The sequence below is a fragment of the Torulaspora globosa genome, chromosome 1 (assembly GCF_014133895.1).
Source record: "Torulaspora globosa chromosome 1, complete sequence".
NCBI lineage: Eukaryota > Fungi > Ascomycota > Saccharomycetes > Saccharomycetales > Saccharomycetaceae > Torulaspora > Torulaspora globosa.
The window spans coordinates 1088334-1107330 of NC_050727.1; the positions used below are offsets into that span (position 1 = coordinate 1088334).

Here is an 18997-nt window from a genome sequence, read left to right on the forward strand (position 1 = left end):
TTATAATGCTCTTAAAGACGACTAGAATAGGTTTCCGTGCTCGATGGATATGAAAATTGAAGAGAGCGCTAAGGAATTGACCGATTTATCGTTGGAGCCAGCTCCATCCAATGATTTTGGAGCGTTTGATCAGGACGGCGAAGAAGCTAATGAGAAAGTTGCCATTGAAGACGATGAGTCGCCAATGAAGGATGCCCACTTCTCATATCATGAGAGCAAGCAGCTGTTTGATAATGAGTCGAAACGGATTGCGCTGGATGACAAATCAGCTCCTTCACCGCTCGTGGATCAACCGTCGTTTAAGAATGGTAAGGGCACCCCTTCTAGCTCAGTGGTGTTGCAAAAAGATAGCTCTCTGTCTTCAGGAGCTCAGAATACGGTTCCTTATCCTCCTAGCGGTGAAATGTGGGACTCGAAAGAGAAGCAGGACACGACGGCTGCTTATAAGATGGGGATGCTTGCGGATGACGCGGCTCAGCAGTTCTTGGATGAACCTTCACCAGAGCTGGTTGGGCTTTACAAGAATGTTGCGGAGTGCCGCGCTTTGAGAGCCAAGTATCAGGATTCGTCCTTGCAAAGATCAGACCAGAATCCTAAGAATAAGCCCGGCTGGAAAATCTACCCTCCACCACCTAAACCTACTTACGATGCGGTAACCAAGACAGTGGTCAAGGTAGCGAACCCGCCGGACTCAGTGGTGTTTGAATTTGCTCAATGTGAGATACCTGGTGAAGACACGGAATGGGATTTTATGTCAAACGATGACGATTCCTATGTGGTTCATCGCGTGGGAAATAAGAAAGACCTGATTTCTGACGTCCCGAGCTTGAGAGATTACTACTTGGATCTAGAAAAGTTGGTGTCGATTTCTTCTGATGGACCAGCGAAGTCGTTCGCCTTCCGAAGATTACAATACTTGGAGGCTCGTTGGAACTTATACTATTTGTTGAATGAATACCAAGAGACCAGCGTCTCCAAAAGAAACCCACATAGAGATTTCTACAATGTCAGAAAGGTGGACACTCACGTTCACCACTCGGCTTGCATGAATCAAAAACACCTGTTGCGTTTCATCAAACATAAGTTGAAGCATTGCAGCGATGAAAAGGTCATCTTCAGGGATGATAAGGTTTTGACTTTGGACGAGGTATTCAAGTCGCTACAATTGTCTGGTTATGATTTATCCATCGATACGCTGGATATGCATGCCCACAAGGACACTTTTCACAGATTCGATAAGTTTAATCTAAAGTACAATCCCATTGGTGAATCTCGTTTGAGAGAAATTTTCCTAAAAACAGATAACTACATCAGGGGTTCGTATTTAGCTGAGATTACGAAACAAGTCATCTCAGATCTAGAGAACTCCAAGTATCAAAATTGTGAGTATAGAATATCGATTTATGGCCGTTCCATTGACGAGTGGGATAAGCTAGCCAGTTGGGTTGTGGACAATAAAGTCTTTTCACACAACGTGCGTTGGTTAGTCCAAATTCCTCGCCTCTATGATATTTACAAAAAGACAGGCGCGATAAATACTTTCCAGGAAATCATTACAAATCTATTCAGACCACTTTTTGAGGTGACCAAAAACCCTCAGTCTCACCCAAAGCTACATGTCTTTTTGCAAAGAGTCATTGGTTTCGATTCAGTTGACGATGAATCCAAGGTTGACCGCCGTTTTCACAGGAAATACCCCAAGCCTTCCTTATGGGAGTCTTCTCAAAATCCTCCTTACTCCTACTACCTGTACTACCTTTACTCAAGCTTGGCCTCTTTGAATCAATGGAGAAGCAAACGTGGCTTTAATACGTTAGTACTAAGGCCACATTGTGGTGAAGCCGGTGACCCAGAGCATTTGGTATCGGCGTATCTGCTTGCCCAAAGTATCTCTCACGGTATTCTGCTGAGGAAGGTTCCATTCGTCCAATACTTATACTACCTTGACCAAATTGGTATCGCGATGTCTCCTCTGTCGAACAATGCGCTGTTTTTGACTTATGATAAGAATCCATTTCCTAGGTACTTCAAAAGAGGCTTGAACGTTTCCTTATCGACAGATGACCCATTGCAGTTTTCTTACACCAGAGAACCTTTGATTGAAGAGTACTCCGTTGCTGCACAAATTTACAAGCTGTCAAATGTTGACATGTGCGAGTTAGCAAAGAACTCGGTCCTGCAAAGTGGTTGGGAAGCTTCGATCAAAGCACACTGGATTGGTAAGAACTTTGAAAAGGATGGTGTTCAAGGCAACGATGTGGGAAAGACTAACGTACCGAACATCAGAGTTAATTATAGATGGGACACGCTTTCGACAGAGCTGGAGCTTGTCGAGCACTTTGCCAAATTTTAGAGCCGCAGAATATTTCATAAAGAGTCTAGAACTGAGCCTAGGACAACCACAATGGATTTTTAATTAATTAGATGGTACCTATCCCCATAAGCATAGAATTTTGTAACATATTGATTTTCTGCGATCTTCTTTTCTATCATTTCTTTGCCCTCGTCACCGTATGATTCGTAGTAGCGACCCAAAATCGTCGGCAGAGTTGGATAACCATCATTATTTGCCTCCAGCTCCCGATGCTTTGAGTTTGGAAAGCCTATAGGTATAAACCAAAATAGCACATTGGGGCCCAAAAAGTCACTGAAATTACGCCATAGTGGTCTTTTACGCCACAAGTCACTGCTTTCATCCCTTTCTAACTGTACAACATAGCGGCAGCCATCTTTAACGTTATAGTAGCAGCAATAGCTGAGTTTACTATGAGCTTTTCTTCGAGCCATAACCTCGACTGTCGTCCTATTCTTCATGATGCACAAAATATGAGTAGAAAGCATTGCTGCGCTCATCACGTATCCCCAAATTGTAATTGCTAGGATAGCTATCAAGTTGTCGTCCAGATCCTTACGAATCTGCCTGAGAAACACACATATGGAGACCACTACGATAACGGCCAAAAGAGCCATGTACATCACAAATTGCAGAAACAGACGATAGTTATCTTTCCCAATAACGGCACACAGCAGGACACATCTGTGGTCGAACCGTGGAACGCAATAGTTCAAATCCGTAGAGTGATGTGCCCTATCGGTTTTGACACTTGCACAATCATTGCACCAGATTGGCTGCCCATTGGGCCCTGATTGATAGCACAAAGGCGGTATCAGCGACGGAATCATTGTCGTTGTCTCACTGCTTCGATAATCAACCGAGTCTTCTGGAAGTATCATGTAAGGCGGTACCTTAGGCAGTCTACCTGGCCCTATAATTTTGATTTGACACCATAGAACTACCAATAAAGCATCTAGAAATGTAACAACGCAAATGAGACCAATGGCAACTGATTGGCGACCTAGCTTCTTGAATAGCTGATCATAACACAGCCTATGCGCAAAACCCCAGGTGCAATATGTAATCAGAGCTAGCAACATGAAAGGCGCAGAATACTTAACCCACGATGGGGGCTGCCATCGTGGAACATAGAACCCCATATTTTACCAGTTTCCAGACCAGTGCTGCCATTTAAACCTTCATCTTGTGTTGTTCACTTAGTTGTATATCATCTTACAAAGGTTCTTGCAGTGTGGAAAATTACTAATGACTTGAACAGAACTATAAAAGCCTGCAAAGGACCTCAGGGAGTATCTCTGAGACTGCTAAAGAGTGAGTATCAACGGCTATTAACTCAAGAAGGTTGCGCAAGCATTTTCACTAACGATGAGCTGTTCAGTGGACGATTACTATGACAATAAGGATATGTGCCCGATCTGCAAGACAGACCGATATCTGTCGCCAGATGTGAAGTTTCTAGTGAATCCCGAATGCTACCACAGGATTTGTGAGTCATGTGTGGATCGTATATTCAGTCTTGGACCTGCACAATGCCCCTACAAGAATTGTGATAAGATTCTGAGGAAGAATAAGTTTAAGACGCAGATCTTTGATGATGTGGCGGTGGAGAAAGAGGTCGATATTCGTAAACGGGTGTTTTCTGTGTTCAATAAGAAGCTGGATGATTTTGGGGACAACTTAGAGGAGTATAACAAGTACTTGGAGGAAATAGAGGAGATAGTTTACAATCTGGACAATGGGGTTGACGTTGCCACGACAGAAGAGAAACTGCGGGCGTATGAGGAGCTCAATAGGCAGCTGATCATGACCAATATAGAGCGTAACAAGCAAGACTTGGAGAGTTTCGAACAGAGACAGCAGTTCGAGAAGGAAATGAAGATGAAGAAGCGGATGTTGCTCAAGCAAATTGAAGAGGAAGACAGGATGAATAAAGAATGGGCCAAGAAAGAAATCGTGAATAGGCTATCGAGCGCAGAAGATGTCGATGATGTTATAGAAGGCGTTAAGAATACAGTTAAGTTGAAAAAATCGTCAGCCAGAAGGAAGTTGGAGGAGCTGAATAGGGTTATGATGAATAACCCATATCTAGCGGCCAACAGTGGTGGACCCAGAAAGGACACCGTCCCCTTCACGCCCTTCAATGGTGACAGAGATGTCTCGAAACGATACACACTAGAGGAGTCGCTCTACAGCGACCCATTCATCAAAGATCTGCAAGAGAGAAAAGATTTCGTCGCCTCGGGCTTCAGGGTAGATTATGTTTACGAGCGAATGCTTACTGAGGCGTTCATGGGTCTCGGATGTGTCATTAGCGAAGAACTACAAACCTCTTAACTGAATAGCATTGACCAGGGCTCTTGACAGGCCTTCCACGGTTTTCGGTTGAAATCCCTGATCTAATTTGTAAACCTGCATATCGTCAATAGAAGTTAGTATATCCCCACACAGAACAAATCTAACGTTGATGACCACATACCTTCCTTATAAAGGTCTCGTCGCAGTGTTGTTGAAGTGTTTGATCAAGCAACTCGACCTCCCGACCATGGATCTCTTCGCCAAGCCTCTCTACTGCATTTTGGTCATTTGGCCCCAGTATTTGGACAGCAATCAGTGTCTTGCAGTCATCCTTCAGCCCAAAATTCTTGAATGCTTCGCCAATGTTCGATGACGGTGACAGACACAGCAGACACTCTGAATGTAAGCTTTTTGTTCTCCTCTTGTTATAGGAAACCTCAACAAGTGCTCGATAGATTGCTGAGAGCAATTGTTCTCTCGAGCATATAGCCCTAGCATCGATCAAAGCGAATGGCAGCTCAGCAACTTTTGATCGAAGCTCCTGAGCGTTAGACACATCCTCAAACAGCGAAATCGACACTGTGTAATCTGGGAACTGTGGCAAAACGGTGTAACACCTATTGATCGACGACATGGTCCGATTGGCTATACTAATCAATGTTCTGTTAGAAGTTGGTCAACTTTGACAAAAAAGTGTCAGTTCTATAGCTTCCGCTCTGTGACGACTTTTCAAGAAGACTGCTGAAATGCGGCCTCGCAGCACTCTAGACCATTCTAAGCGCCTTCAAGTGATCTGAAGATGATGCAAGCTGACGAGGAGTCTGCCTCAAGCCCGGAGAGACGAGAAATAGACCAACAATTAGATGCACTTCTCCCGTTGAGCCAAATTACCGATGCGGAATCAGAACAGCCAAGAATACTTTATGAATTACTAGACGAGGTACCGCATGGCAGGAAACTGATGAATCATTTGCTCTCCTCAGCGAGTGACCTGCAATTGAATGAGCAAGATCTCTGTCATGGCCATCTGCACAAAGCCGCGTCAGCTACAGCTGATAGATGGTATGAAGAGGAGAGGAGGGCCAGCACCCAGGCCCTGCCAGCGGCGCTGCAACTTGATGCTCCTGTCATATTTTCGTGGAGTAAGAAAGCTGCCGCGGCAAAGACGAGTCCTCAGAAGAGTAAACCGCATGCTGCGGCCCGAGAAACCACCAATCAAACGCTATTCAAGTCTATATCTGCCAGGCTAACCGAGATTGCGAGGCAGAGAGAGACACTGCAGCATGGACCCATGGATGAAAACGGCTCCAGAAGATCCGAGAGCAGCGCAAGCAAGCACCAATGGGCCAGTTCAGAATTCCATGTGGATCCGCTGCAGGAATTCGTAGCCAGGGCATTACCTAGAGCTTCCAAGAAGGAGCACAGCGAGAAGAAAAAGGTTAAAAGACGTAGTCTGCTGAATTTCTGGGGCGGAGGTACCCACAAGAGGAAGGAGGATCGCAAGGCCACCCAGGAAGCCGAGCCCAACCAAGGTCGCTACTCGACCGAGCAATCACATCACATCGAAGCCAGCAGCATAGCTGAAGAGGCAGAGCCCGGCCGGCCGGCGCTGGAAAACCACACACAGCTGCCCGACACTGCCTTGAACTTGAATTCGTTCATTCCCTTACAACCTAAAAAGAAGTGAGCACTAGCGCTACCATTATACAATTTGCATACTAATCCGACGACTCTTTTTTGGAGACATGATAAGTCAACTTCTGGCCTCCTGGAAACCCTCTCTTACTGTTCACCCTGGGGGTGTGGCTGTAACCACGCTGAGCATCCCTGGCAGCAGCGTCCTGTCTCATAGTTTCCTCGTAAGAAGGCGGATTTCCAATGCCACGGTCCTGTTTCCCATCCTTGCCAGACATCAGTTCCGTACGAAGCAGCTCTGGCTCTCTGGCTTCACTTACTCCCAAGGGCCAGCAACATTTTCGTGCTGGAAGCAACACATCTTGTAGAAGTTGCAAGAAGCGGGCTGTTTCGCGAGCTGCCAAAACAGCAGAGTAGCGGTTATAGAAGTGTCAGGGCTGGCTCAGGTCCCCATTCGCAGCCTTAAGGTCTGGAATCTTGCGACGCTCGTCGCTGTCGCTTGCAACGCCAGGTGGGGCCGTCACTGGGCTCTAAACGATGCGAGAAGCTAGAGTAGCATACAGTGGATGCAATTGACCTCATGAAAGGGCCTTCAGGCGCGCTTAGAGGCACCAAGAGCTGGCTACTTGCTGTCTTATGGTTGTTAATTAGGCTAGTCGTTCTCAATGATTTTTCATTTTTCACTTCAAGTTCACCAACTTTAAGCTGGGAAGCTTCTGCATAAGTATTGCCGATAGGTGTCTCTAGCAACCGGTAGATTCCCTGGTCGCTTTAAATGCTATCTCATCATGCTATGCGCAGCCAGCTTGCGCAACCTGTCACTGTTCTCATCCGAGGCGTGAGAACAAAGAGTAAAGGCGGTCTCCCACCGGCAGCACAGAGAGTCGTCACTCAATTGAGTGTCATGTCTGCCAGCAGAAAGCAGCCCAGACTTTTGAAGCTTTCCCGCGAGGATCTGATAAAACACCAGACCATACAGCGATGCTGGTCGACGTATCAGGCAGATCTGCGTGCCAAACGCAACGAGCAGCTGAAACTGCAATACAAGAGCACTCAGAAAGCCATGGATATACTCGAGGAGCTGAGCCCCGAGCTCTTTCAAGCAGCAAACGCCCCAGAGCACGCAAAACGGTTTCCAATGGAGCTGAAAGTGCCCACCGAGTTTCCCCCCAGAAAAATATGGCACTACGACTACAAGAAGAAGGACTAGCAAAGTAGAGGCGCCGCAGCGGCCCAAACCGGGCAACCGTGCAACCATTGAGACCCTCCTGTATATATATGACGTTAACTAGCGGTCCAGATTAGTGCTTCATAGTCATTCTGAACGGGTCTTCGCAGTATATAGATTCAGCGAAACTCATCATCACTGCCAAGAGACTCGACTTGAGCCTGCTGATGGCCTTTGCTCAGTCCAATTGATCTTCAGGTGGGTGCTCCGCCTTCTTTCCGTTTCAATCGCTTTTCTGGCCCTGTTCAGATGCATAACCTGGCCATTTTGATACTGGGATGGTATTTCTGCTCCATAACGCTGTCTCTTTACAATAAATGGATGTTTGATCCCATAAAGGGTTTGAAAATCGCTTCCCCTATTCTGGTCACTTCGTTCCACCAATGGGTTCTTTGGTTTCTGTCATTCTTGTACATCAAATATTTAAGATTGAACGAGGGCAGTCGATCAACCACCATCAGGCACAAATTGCCGAGCCTGAAGTTCTATCTGAAGTATCTCATTCCAACTGCGATTGCTGCAGCGGGCGACATCGGGTTTGGGAGCCTTTCTTTCAAGTATATCAGTTTGACAGTGTACACCATAATAAAGTCCGCTAGTATCGCCTTCGTATTACTGTTTGGTTGCCTCTTTGGACTGGAGAAATTTCACTGGAAACTGGCTCTTATAGTGCTAATCATGTTTGCCGGCGTGGTTATGATGATCTTTGCGCCGTCAAACGAAACGGAACAAGTCAAAGACCGGTCTACGTTGGTGCTGGGGTCTTGCTTAGTCCTGGTAAGCAGCTGCCTGTCGGGCCTGAGATGGGTTTATACACAATTGACACTGAAAAAGCAGGATCACTACGATGGCGTGGCATCTACGGAACCTGCGGTCCCAGATCTCAGGACTAGAGCAGCTTCGGGTACGAAACCACACCCAATTCACACAATCTATCAACTGGCGCCTATTATGGGCCTTGCACTCTTCATCACGTCCCTAATAGTCGACAAACCCTTCCCCAGCATTTTCCAATCTAATCTTTTTAGTACCGGTGATGAAGTGAGAGTGGTTACTGTCAAATCTGTAATGAAAGGACTGTTGCTGTTAGTGATTCCTGGAATTGAAGTCTTTTTTATGACAATTTGCGAATTTGGAATACTTCAAACAGCTCATGTGCTTACTCTATCGATCGCTGGAATCGTAAAAGAACTGCTTACAATCGTATGTGGCATGCTGTTGTTAGGCGAAAGGCTCAAAGGGATTCATAACTGGGCTGGTATGTGCATCATTTTACTTGATGTTGCATATTACAACTACTTTAGATTTCAGCAAGACCATAAGGAGAATTCCTTCATGGAAAAAGATGGAGAAGAATCCGTACCGTACTCAGTCACTACAGATTCGATGATGCAGGAGTATGAGCTGGATATCATTGTCTCTAGATAATAGCAATTTATAATAGATATGCGGTAATTCGTTTCAACTGTCTTGATCAGAGAAATCAAGCTCTTCCATAAACTGCTCGTAGCTACCATCCGTTTCTTCATCCGCTTCTGATTTCTCATCGAGATCCAGACTTTTTTGGCTCTTTGCTGCACAAGTTCCTTCAGTTCTGTCATGTTTGACTGAAGTCAACTTGCTCTCACTCGCAGCAACAACAAAACCTCCTTCTTCCTGAGGTTCTAACTTTTCATGTTCATCAGAATCGGTCATTGTGGGTTGCGCCGCTTCAGTATCAGCATTAGGAACTGGTAAAAACCCACCGGCTGGCGCCTCGAAATCAGAGTCATCCGCAGAGGAATCATTTATATCATCTTTGTTGGTTGCAGTTCCATGTTCCTGGATTTGGCCATAAGTAGCATTCAAATTGCTCTTGATTCTAATTTTCAGCAGCAGCACATTCCAATCTTCCAGTGCTTTGAGTTCCTGCTTCTGTCTTTCATCTACTTCAAGTGAATATTCAATGCCATCTATAGCACTAACGACAGCTTCGACAAACCACTTTGCCACAACAACACCACCAATGATGGGCTTGGAAGAATTGCCTCTCTCAAACTTAAACCCACAAACAGCCCGAGCATATTCGACTTCAAGAAACTTAGCTGCTTTGATTGCATTAGGGCTCTCAATCAGGCAACAGTTGGCAGGAATCATGGATGGAACAAACACTTCGATGTTACCATATGCGTTCTTTTCAATCTTTCCATCGGGGCTACTTGCTAGTGGCGCATGATACAGCTCTGTATCGTCAATACTGTATAATCTTTCCTCCTCGACTTCTCCGTCGATGCCAGTCATCGATCTCATTCTTCCTTTTGATTTTTTTATCGTTTTCCTAACTCGACTACCTACTTTCAAAATCCTGCCCTCCATGTACCACTGTTTCGCACTCTTTAGATCTATCAGGTCTTTTCTATCAAAAACTTTAAGAACTTGCCTTCCGTGATTGACATTTAGGTACCCGCATTCTTTACTGTTCGGCTTTAAAACCTGATTGATCCTTATATCCTTCTCTAGAACAAATTTCGGATGATTCTTCAGGTCCTGTAGGTTATCGGGCATACCTTCATCTTCATCTCTTTGATTGAAGTATTCTTCTTCATAATCATCTATCCTAGTTCTTTTCCTTCTATGTAAGGCGCAGATTACTTTATCATACCATTCAGACCCCGGTGCGCTGTTGGTGATTCGTCTCTTTCGGCATTTGGAATTGAACCAAGAGGCGTAACGCCTGGTGATATCCTTACAGCCATTTTTCCTGTCTAACCCTATCACATACCTCATCATATTTCTTCGGCAGGCCGAAACCCCTCGAGGCTCCAACTTCGAACCATTCCTAACTTGTTCAATGGTCTTCAGGTTGGTGGGATCAATCGTTATCCATTTCTTGGTGAACTTATCCCATACTTCGCACCAAAAGATTGGATACTTAAATGAATTTGAATACGTATCCGCCCTGCTTGTTGGTGATTCCTGCTCCTTTAAATTGGTAAAATCTGGCGGTTGACATGACATAACTAATCTTGCATTCACGTTGCAGGATCTGAGAAGTGCAACAAAGCCTTGAGTTGCAAGATCACAATTGCCATGGCCTTTTAAAACCCGTCGTACAAATTCATTCTCCGTCAACGTTTTCTTCAAATCGATCGGTCCGTCAGTCTCTTGCCAGCTCCGCATGTAATACTCCAAACCAGAGTACCTTTTCTTCACCTTCCAATGTTTCTGCCACAGCTCCATGCACTTCTTTAATCCATCAAGGAGCTTTCTAGTACTCCGTAGGGGCATCTGATCATCTTTCTCAGGATGCAATAAATTAAACAGATTCTCATCGATCAGTTTGCTCAGCTTCCGCAGCAGTTTGGAGTTGTTGATCCAGTCATTAACTATTGCTCCATGTACCATCAAACATAGTAAGTAAGCCATGTGGTAGTATCTTCTTCTTTGACGTTCTTCATTAGAACAAATGTTTCTCGCCTTTGCTCCAGATCCTTTCTTTGTTTCCTGCTTGGGAGCTATGGTGACCGACAAAACTCCAGCTGCATCGAAAGTGACGGGTTCTGTGACGTCCTCAAATTCATCGCTGTCGTCATAATCTTCCGACCCTTCGTCCTCATATGTTTCTTCTTTCCCAGCATCCGAAGCCGATTGTAAATCAACAACTTCGGGTTTATCTTCAACTCTTGAGTCTGAATCGGAGGAATCTATAGATATGGTAACCTTGGGCTCAGGATCTTTCGTGCTGTTTTCATGGACTTTTCGCCTTTTCCTTTTTAATGGTCTGTCTTGCTCTTTTCGTGAGGTTTCCCGTAAAACCTTCCTTATCAGTTGGAAATGTTCCGGCGACAGGTTATTATCCATCCATGTATTACCCCTGTGACTCTTCAAGCTTTACCAACCAAGCTATTGGTCCTGGTCAAACTTTTAAGCGCCCTTCATTCAATGACTAATACCTTTACGGCGTTGACTGGAGCGCGCGGCATGTGACATTTCGACCATTATCGACTTTCTCATGCAGGGCATATAGGCATCGGAAAATCAACGCGAGCAAAAGTAGTGCCAGCTATAAAAATGAAGAAAAACCTGGAAATCAGTAGTTTTTCCAGTTACGTTTCGACACCGATCCATATTAGAGCAGCTTTGAATGATATCAGAAGGAGCAGCCACAGCGTTAGCAACTGTTGCAACCGTATGCTGGTGCATCCAACTGATTCCCCAAATATGGTACAACTGGAGACGTAAAGACTGCACGGGCTTGCCGCCCTTGATGATGTTCCTTTGGGTCGTGTCGGCCATCCCGTTTGCCATCTACTTCTGCGTCAGCGAAGGCAATATAACCTTGCAAGTGCAACCTCACCTATTCATGTTCTTCTGTGCCATAAGTTTCGTACAGTCTTGCTACTATCCGCCTGTCAGGATGGCCAGGAAGAAAATAGCGGCAATCCTGCTGGCTTTTTCAGTCTGTTGCGTCGGGATGGAGGTGGGATTCATACTGTGGCTACGCCCGCTGTACCGTAAAGGTATCCACTGGCCCGCATTGATCTTCGGCATCCTTGCTTCCGTCTTACTAGCGGTTGGTCTTTTACCGCCATACTTTGAGCTGGCTAAGAGACAGGGAAGAGTCGTGGGGATTAACTTTCTTTTCCTATTTGTGGATTCACTAGGCGCATGGCTATCCATTGTCAGCGTAATTCTGGGCAATATGGACGTGATGGGCATTGCCTTGTACTGCGTGGTTGCCGCCTTGGAGCTCGGAATATTTATCTCCCATTTTATATGGTGTTGCAGGTTCAAGTGGTTCAGAACAGCTCCCCAGGAGGAGTCAGAAGTTGATATCGAGAAGATTGATGAGCAGACACAGGCCAAAAGCTTTCCAGACTCTACGGAAGACCAACCGATTGACCCGTAAGGAACTAGCGAATTTTTATGATGGTATCCTGGGCGGCTAAAATTCCTGTTTACCCGCACTAAGCCACAAAGACGGAATTACAAATAAAGCCGGGTAACCAATAACGGATATAGGCGATAATGAGATTTGCTCCGAAAGAGAACTCGTGGTTTTCAATTTTTTTTTTTTTCTTGGGTGCTCGGGTGAAAGTTTTCAGACAGCAAGGTTATAATATCTCGTACCACAGATAAAATTCCAGGAGAAAGTCTGATATTCGAGCGGTCAAGTTCGCTAGTGACGATAAGTATCAAACAGGGAGTATTGTATGTCAATCTATTAACGCTAGTATCGTTGCTTAATCTAGAAAGGTTATATTATTCTCGCTAGGATGCCCAGCATTTCGTTCTTAAGTTTTGGAAGCATTTCGGTAAAGGATTTTACTGCTCGTATCGTTCAGTTATTCAAGCAAGTGGTGGAGTCGGTTGTTGTAAGCGAGCCAGTGAGTTTAGGAGACGAAAATGATGTGGAAGACGTTAAAAAAGTGAGTCTGTTCCCCGAAAAGCATAATTTGGATACGTCAGTTTTTACAAATTCTTCGGTTATACCATGTTCGTTGGATATCACGGGTTCCGAGAACCCAATGACGGTGTCAGTGGGTAGCGATGGGAAAGTGAGCTGCAAGCTTGCCGAGGACATGACAGGGTCAAGTGCGGTGGTTCCTATAACACCGGAGAGTAACAAAGCAAAGACTCCGACAAGTGATGCGACTTCCGGGAGTGAGGTTGAAGAAGAGAAGGAGATCTTTGTTTGTCACTACTGTGACGCAAAATTCAGAATTAGAGGTTACTTGACCCGTCACATCAAGAAGCACGCGATTCAAAAAGCATATCACTGTCCCTTCTTCAATGCATCAGCTCCGTCGGAGCTACGTTGTCATAATTCCGGTGGCTTTAGTCGTAGAGACACATACAAGACGCATTTGAGAGCCAGACACTTTGTTTATCCAAAGGGCGTGAAACCACAGAATCGCAGCAAGTCCTCGGGCCATTGCAGTCAGTGCGGCCAGTTTTTCGAGAATACTGACAAATGGGTCGAGCAACATATTGAAAACGGGGAATGCAAGGGCCTGCCAGACGGCTATTTCAAGAACATCAAGAGTGAGAGGAAGTCGGGGAAGTTGAGGATGATCAAAGTATCCACGGGCCATTCTCGTTTTATCTCCACGGCCCAGAGCGTTGTAGAACCCAAAGTGTTGTTGAACAAAGACGCGTTAGAGGCAATGGCAATAGTCGCTCAGGACACCAACAGAAGCGATCTTTTATCGAAATACGGTAATAACAAGATAATGATGAGCTCGACAAACTTTTCTGGTGTAAAGTCGAAGAGACGAGCGAGGGACAAGAGTCCTCCACAACTGAGAAAAGAGAACGAGGATGATTCTTCACAACGTCCAGCGCAAGACTTTACTCCATTAGAGTCTACAGTATCGGATTTCATGGATGATGAAACCGCCCTCAACGAAATTTCCTCTTCGATAAAGTTGTCGCCTCATGACCATCATGCCCTAGAACCAATACCCTCAGCATCATCTCAATCCTCCCACGAAGATCAAATTTTGGCCACTAAAGGCATCCAGCCCGTTATTTTCAATGATCCCTTCAGCATCCCACTAGACATGGAACAATGCTCTCTCGCTAACGGCACATGTATAGCAGATTTTTCGAACAGCAGAAGGGACACGAAACAAGAAGTTCCATCCCCTATAAACAATCTATTGGAAGCAGAAATGGATGCAGTTTTCCTGGGTCAAAAAATGCTCAGGGACAACGAACAATTTACGAATTTCTACAATTGCGCGTTTGGCTCTAATCTTTGATTCAGGCAGTTGGTTAGGTGTAGAAGGATAATCGGAGTTCATTAGGAAATATTGCTGGTCATTATTATTCAATTCAAATATCATTTTAATGTAATGAAGCTAATCTGTTAGTCCTAACACGCATATAGCACAATCTCACGACGCCATGAACAAGGCCGGGTAACGGGTATCTTACGGACATCTAAGTAAAAGTCATCGCATAAACTGGTACTACTAATTAGAACCATGTAGAAGAAGCTAGGCTATCTCATCCTGGGGGTCTTCACCGGTAGGTATGTCGGAGGATCATGCTGATGAGATAAATTTCAATGAGCTTGTCGGGAACTTGCTCAGTTCTCACAACGCTAGCGAACAACATGTCGATGAGAATGTGGATGCTGGCGAAGTAGTTACGAGTTTCGACCATCATCAACAGGATGCAGATCATACAGGTGAAGATAGCGAGCAACAACATCTGGGGGAGGAATTACCTGAGTTTGGTGACGGAGAAGGAGACGATGCGCTAGCTGCTGTAGTTGCCAGCGCTATACAAAGCATGGATCATGAAGAGCAGAACGAGGAGGGAGAAGCAGATAGAGTACCGAGAGAGGATACCTCACGAATGGATCGGGAAAATGAAGAACATCAGCAGGATCGTCCCTGGGCTAACATGCTTCAACAAAGCGTTTCGCAAGGGACTGAAGCAGGAAAGAGTCATACTGAGGATCAGCTGGACCAGGATGACGAGACCTTACGACAAGCTATCTTGGAGTCTCTTAGCGAACTCAATAATGTGGAGAAGGAAGCTAACGAGCATGTGAAAGAGGTAAAGGAAAGGCCCAAGAAGAGTTCAAAGAAGAAGAAGAACAAAGATAAAGAGCGTGCCAAGGACAAGCATAATTCAGCAAAGAAAAAAAAGCATCACAATAAAGAAAAAGAGGTGGAAGGTGGTGAGGATAATTTGCTGGACTTCGAAGATGTTATAAAGGGATTCATGCGTCAAGGTAACGAGCAGGCAAATACTGGAGTAAGCCCAAAGCCACAGCCAGAGGTTATCGGCGATGCAGAGACTCAAGCGCTAGTGGAGGCTACACTGAGAGCTTTTGAACGTGAGTTATTGGGTTCTCAGACAAGTGCAACTTCATCGCAGATTCCCAAAGTTCGCTCCAATGAAAAATCAGTGACAAAGGCGATTTTGGGTCCGAGAAATGCAGATTACGGAAAGATTAATCTAGAAACTGGCTTAGCCACTAGCATGGTAGCGGAAGACTACTCCAAAAGTGAAGTATCGTCGACAGAATCGAAGAAAAAGAAGAAGAAGAAGAAAAAGCAGAAGGACAAGAAGAGAAAGCAGCGAAAAGCCGCAGAAAAGGATGAGAAAGGTTCAGATGAAGATGAGTTCTCCAAAGCGTTGGCGGCAATGGTTAATGATGTGGTCAATGCTTCATTGGCTGATTCTGCCGCTCTTGCGCATGAATTGCCTCCACCAGAGACACGCCCAGATGCAGCTGCACCTACTGTAGAGCAAACCATCGAAGATAAGCAGAGCGAGCCGGAAGAGGAGACATTTGATTTGAATCAAATCATGCAAAAGGCTATGTCTATGGCATTTCAGGATCAGAGTCACGAAGCTTTTGATAGTTCAGCTATGGAAGAATTCAACCGTGGATTAGGATATCTCTCTGTGTCGGACCTTTTAAGTGGTAGCTCATCCCTTCTCAAAAAGAAATCCTTGTCCAAAACTTTCCCTTCTGAATCAAGTTCTAAGAGATCTAAAGCAGTTCGCAGCAAGGCTAGTGCGGGAACTGAGAACGAAGAGGTGATGCAAAAAAGAAAGACCAGTTCCAAACCATCTTTATCACCTGAGGAGGCTCTTCGGAAAAGGTACTCTCAAGCTGCCACGGCGGCAGCAGCAGCAGCTCGAAAGCGGGCGGCTGCGAGAAGCAAGGCGGAGAGATTGCAACTGAGGACTGAGCGTAAGAAAGCTCGTGAAGAGAAGAAGCTGCAGAAGAAACAAGCGAAAGAGCAGCTGGAGATTGAAAGAAAAGAGCTGGAAGAAATTGTTGCAAGAGGTCCCCCATATCCTTCTGATCTGAGACTGACGAAGAGCGGTAAGCCGAAGAAGCCTTACAGAAGGTGGACACAGGAGGAAATGGAAAAGAGGGCTTCAATGCCGCCAGAGGAACTCGAAAAGCCAAAGAGGGTGAAGAAGGAAAGAAAGAAGAAGTCAAAGAAACTGAAAAAAATACCGCTTTCAACCTTGAAGAAGATTCCGTTATTCAATTTTGCGAGAGATGGCATACCGGCGGACGTGAAGACCAAGTTGAACGGCATTGACGAGACCCTAAAGAAAATACCACTTCAATCGTATCAACCAGAACTCTCGAAGCTTGCTCCACCGGAGACCATTGCTCCGAGCAGCTGGGAGAGGCTGGAGCCTGAGGAGGAGGGCGCAGGAATTGATAGGGCAAGAAAGATGACATCTTTTGCGTTCGATGCAAGGCGTAAAACGGTCGTTCGCAGGGAAAAGATTCCGTTTCATCCACCTTGGGCTTTACCGACTCAAGTTCCTTATGCCTTGCCATTAGCAAGAAGAAAGAGGAAAGAAAAGCCCAGAGATTTTCCATTCTCTACCAGCGGCCGTCAAAAAATAAGCGGCAGAGCCGAAAGACCATCTTTCTCTCCTGGCATCAGAAATAAAATTATTCCAGCCGTCTTACGCCCCATTATTAGTACTCTGAAAGCAGCAGCTAGGGCCAAAGTTGCTTCTGGAGCTTCTCCTGAAGAAACTAATAAGCTTTTGATGACCATCATAAGACATACGAAGAAATCGATTGCAGAGTCTTTGAGCTTAGCAAGAAGACAAGCTGCTAGGAACTATTCTGCCATAAAAACTGAGAACGATCTTGACCATTGGAATGAGATAAAGAGTAGGAAAGCTGCCAGAATACCGATATTTCGTCTGTCGAAAATCAAGCAGCTTGATACTAGTGAAGATACTTCGGTCAAATCTGCAACCACGAGTATTCTGCCAATTCCAATAGTGAAAATCGAGGAAACAGCTGACATCACACCTTCGAGACTTGAGACTGCTTCAGTAACATCATGGGATTGGAAGAGTAGAGATAATGTCGGGACCCCAGTTGCAACCGATGGCATTACAACAACAACTCAATTGCCTTCTGACTCCATCAAAGGCTCAGTTGGCGAGCACAAGGAACGGCTTTTCAGTCAAGAAGTGGCTTCAGAGGAAGATCAAGGCGGGAAGCAGCTGATCAAGGATCAAGGTGAGATTTTGGGAAAAATCGAAATTCGAGCGGAGGAGGGCATGAAGGCTGAGATAAAGGAAGCCAGAGAAAGCACCAAGCAGTCCAAATTGTCCTCATGCGTTAGTAAGAGCGTCGCTGGCGTGGAAGACGTTAATAACAGGACTGAGAGCCAAAATGTGGAATATAAGCGGCCTCCTGTTGAAACCCATGGTTTAATCACCTCTTCAGAAATAAACTTTCTCTTATCAGAACGAAACTGGAAGCTGTCTCAGAGCAGCAAGCAACTTACAGCTCTCAAAGCAGCGGTTACTGGTGGCTCTAGCGTCACGAAAGATTCACTTCAATCTTTGAAAGATGTAGTTAATAAAGACAGTGGCGGCGAGGAGCAGAGAATCCATGAAGTCTTGGATGATCTTGTAAAAGAACACTTCACACAATCGAAGAATGACCCAATTGAGTTGACAGATGATGTTCGTCACATTATATCGGAAACGATTGAAGAGTTAATTCCAGTAATGGATGTCCACCAACAAGAACGTGAAGAGAGACCTAAGCGTCAAAGAAAAGGGCCTCCACCTGTGTTAAACTTGGATGGTCTTGTGCCTCCCAACAATCTTCGAGTGATACCGAAGATCGAGAGCTCACCGAGCCCGTCGGTCGGTAAAAAAGTCGCACCTAAAGTTAGGAAGGAGCGTAAGAAAGCAGATCAACCGGCGCTTCTTTATACCTTCAATGTTCCGAACTTCAAGAACCTGCAAGGGAGAAGAACAATGCTTCTAAAGAGAACAAAGGAATACTTGAACGAAGAAGAAATGACCATATTGAAGAAAGAAATAAACAAGGAACGTAAGAGAAAGTGGAGAGAGGCTAATGTTGAAAAAAACTGGGAAAATGATCTGCGTGCCAGATTAAGGAAGCGTGCTAATGCTAAGTTTGGTGATCACGAATCTATTGAGAAGACAAAGTGGTACGACGATCAGCTTTCAAAGAGTTTATCTGAGAGAGAAGTGAAACAGGAAGGGAACTACAACTTGGATGACAACGCACCTGATAAGAAAGCGGGTGGTTCCACGAATTTAAGTGATAATGAGGTATTAAACATGATCGCAACGACTTTAAATAAGCTTGAAGTCGCTCGGATTCTGGAGCGAGAGCTTAACGAGGAAGCAGCCGGATATCAAGAACAGAGACAAAACAAAAAATGCAGCATGAGCACTCCAGCGGAAATTGCCGTGGAGCATACTGACCAGACCAAACAATTGAATTTACAGAGCCAAGCAGCATCCTACGATGAGCGTGTGTCATATGATGGGCAGGAACCTCATACTGATAACGAAGAGGTTTTAGAGGAGCCAAGTAGCACAAAGAGACCATATCCGGACGATTTACCGGTAACAGTTCCTTTTGTAAAGAGGCCGAAGTACGTAAGCACACAAGACGATAAATAGACAATATATAATCAATTGTAACATTAATGATCAAATTCACGTCT

At 45.2% G+C, this 18997-nt stretch overlaps 12 protein-coding genes across 12 annotated transcripts; 8 read left to right on the top strand and 4 right to left on the bottom strand.

The window, feature by feature from the left end:
- Positions 1–43: 43 nt before the first annotated feature.
- On the top strand, positions 44–2353 carry AMD1 (AMP deaminase; the record flags this gene model as incomplete). Its single annotated transcript, XM_037281564.1, has 1 exon — positions 44–2353. One exon carries the CDS (start codon positions 44–46, stop codon positions 2351–2353), a length of 2310 nt encoding a protein of 769 aa, XP_037137459.1.
- Positions 2354–2412: 59 nt separating this feature from the next.
- PFA5 (palmitoyltransferase PFA5) lies at positions 2413–3495 on the bottom strand (the record flags this gene model as incomplete). Its single annotated transcript, XM_037281565.1, has 1 exon — positions 2413–3495. The coding sequence occupies one exon, from the start codon at positions 3493–3495 to the stop codon at positions 2413–2415; it is 1083 nt and encodes a 360-aa protein (XP_037137460.1).
- A 226-nt stretch (positions 3496–3721) lies between these two features.
- TFB3 (TFIIH/NER complex subunit TFB3) lies at positions 3722–4690 on the top strand (the record flags this gene model as incomplete). Its single annotated transcript, XM_037281566.1, has 1 exon — positions 3722–4690. One exon carries the CDS (start codon positions 3722–3724, stop codon positions 4688–4690), a length of 969 nt encoding a protein of 322 aa, XP_037137461.1.
- Positions 4691–4811: 121 nt separating this feature from the next.
- On the bottom strand, positions 4812–5285 carry CGI121 (Cgi121p; the record flags this gene model as incomplete). Its single annotated transcript, XM_037281567.1, has 1 exon — positions 4812–5285. The coding sequence occupies one exon, from the start codon at positions 5283–5285 to the stop codon at positions 4812–4814; it is 474 nt and encodes a 157-aa protein (XP_037137462.1).
- Positions 5286–5450: 165 nt separating this feature from the next.
- On the top strand, positions 5451–6338 carry LFT1 (Lft1p; the record flags this gene model as incomplete). Its single annotated transcript, XM_037281568.1, has 1 exon — positions 5451–6338. One exon carries the CDS (start codon positions 5451–5453, stop codon positions 6336–6338), a length of 888 nt encoding a protein of 295 aa, XP_037137463.1.
- Positions 6339–6369: 31 nt separating this feature from the next.
- CMI8 (Cmi8p) lies at positions 6370–6564 on the bottom strand (the record flags this gene model as incomplete). Its single annotated transcript, XM_037281569.1, has 1 exon — positions 6370–6564. The coding sequence occupies one exon, from the start codon at positions 6562–6564 to the stop codon at positions 6370–6372; it is 195 nt and encodes a 64-aa protein (XP_037137464.1).
- Positions 6565–7061: 497 nt separating this feature from the next.
- Positions 7062–7496, top strand: MRPL28 (mitochondrial 54S ribosomal protein mL40; the record flags this gene model as incomplete). Its single annotated transcript, XM_037281570.1, has 1 exon — positions 7062–7496. The coding sequence occupies one exon, from the start codon at positions 7062–7064 to the stop codon at positions 7494–7496; it is 435 nt and encodes a 144-aa protein (XP_037137465.1).
- A 267-nt stretch (positions 7497–7763) lies between these two features.
- On the top strand, positions 7764–8942 carry YMD8 (Ymd8p; the record flags this gene model as incomplete). The annotated part of the gene is made up of 1 exon (XM_037281571.1): positions 7764–8942. The coding sequence occupies one exon, from the start codon at positions 7764–7766 to the stop codon at positions 8940–8942; it is 1179 nt and encodes a 392-aa protein (XP_037137466.1).
- Positions 8943–8975: 33 nt separating this feature from the next.
- Positions 8976–11354, bottom strand: RAD4 (Rad4p; the record flags this gene model as incomplete). The annotated part of the gene is made up of 1 exon (XM_037281572.1): positions 8976–11354. The coding sequence occupies one exon, from the start codon at positions 11352–11354 to the stop codon at positions 8976–8978; it is 2379 nt and encodes a 792-aa protein (XP_037137467.1).
- Positions 11355–11637: 283 nt separating this feature from the next.
- Positions 11638–12402, top strand: ILT1 (Ilt1p; the record flags this gene model as incomplete). The annotated part of the gene is made up of 1 exon (XM_037281573.1): positions 11638–12402. The coding sequence occupies one exon, from the start codon at positions 11638–11640 to the stop codon at positions 12400–12402; it is 765 nt and encodes a 254-aa protein (XP_037137468.1).
- A 367-nt stretch (positions 12403–12769) lies between these two features.
- Positions 12770–14257, top strand: STP1 (Stp1p; the record flags this gene model as incomplete). Its single annotated transcript, XM_037281574.1, has 1 exon — positions 12770–14257. The coding sequence occupies one exon, from the start codon at positions 12770–12772 to the stop codon at positions 14255–14257; it is 1488 nt and encodes a 495-aa protein (XP_037137469.1).
- A 274-nt stretch (positions 14258–14531) lies between these two features.
- On the top strand, positions 14532–18953 carry SPP41 (Spp41p; the record flags this gene model as incomplete). Its single annotated transcript, XM_037281575.1, has 1 exon — positions 14532–18953. The coding sequence occupies one exon, from the start codon at positions 14532–14534 to the stop codon at positions 18951–18953; it is 4422 nt and encodes a 1473-aa protein (XP_037137470.1).
- Positions 18954–18997: the final 44 nt, after the last annotated feature.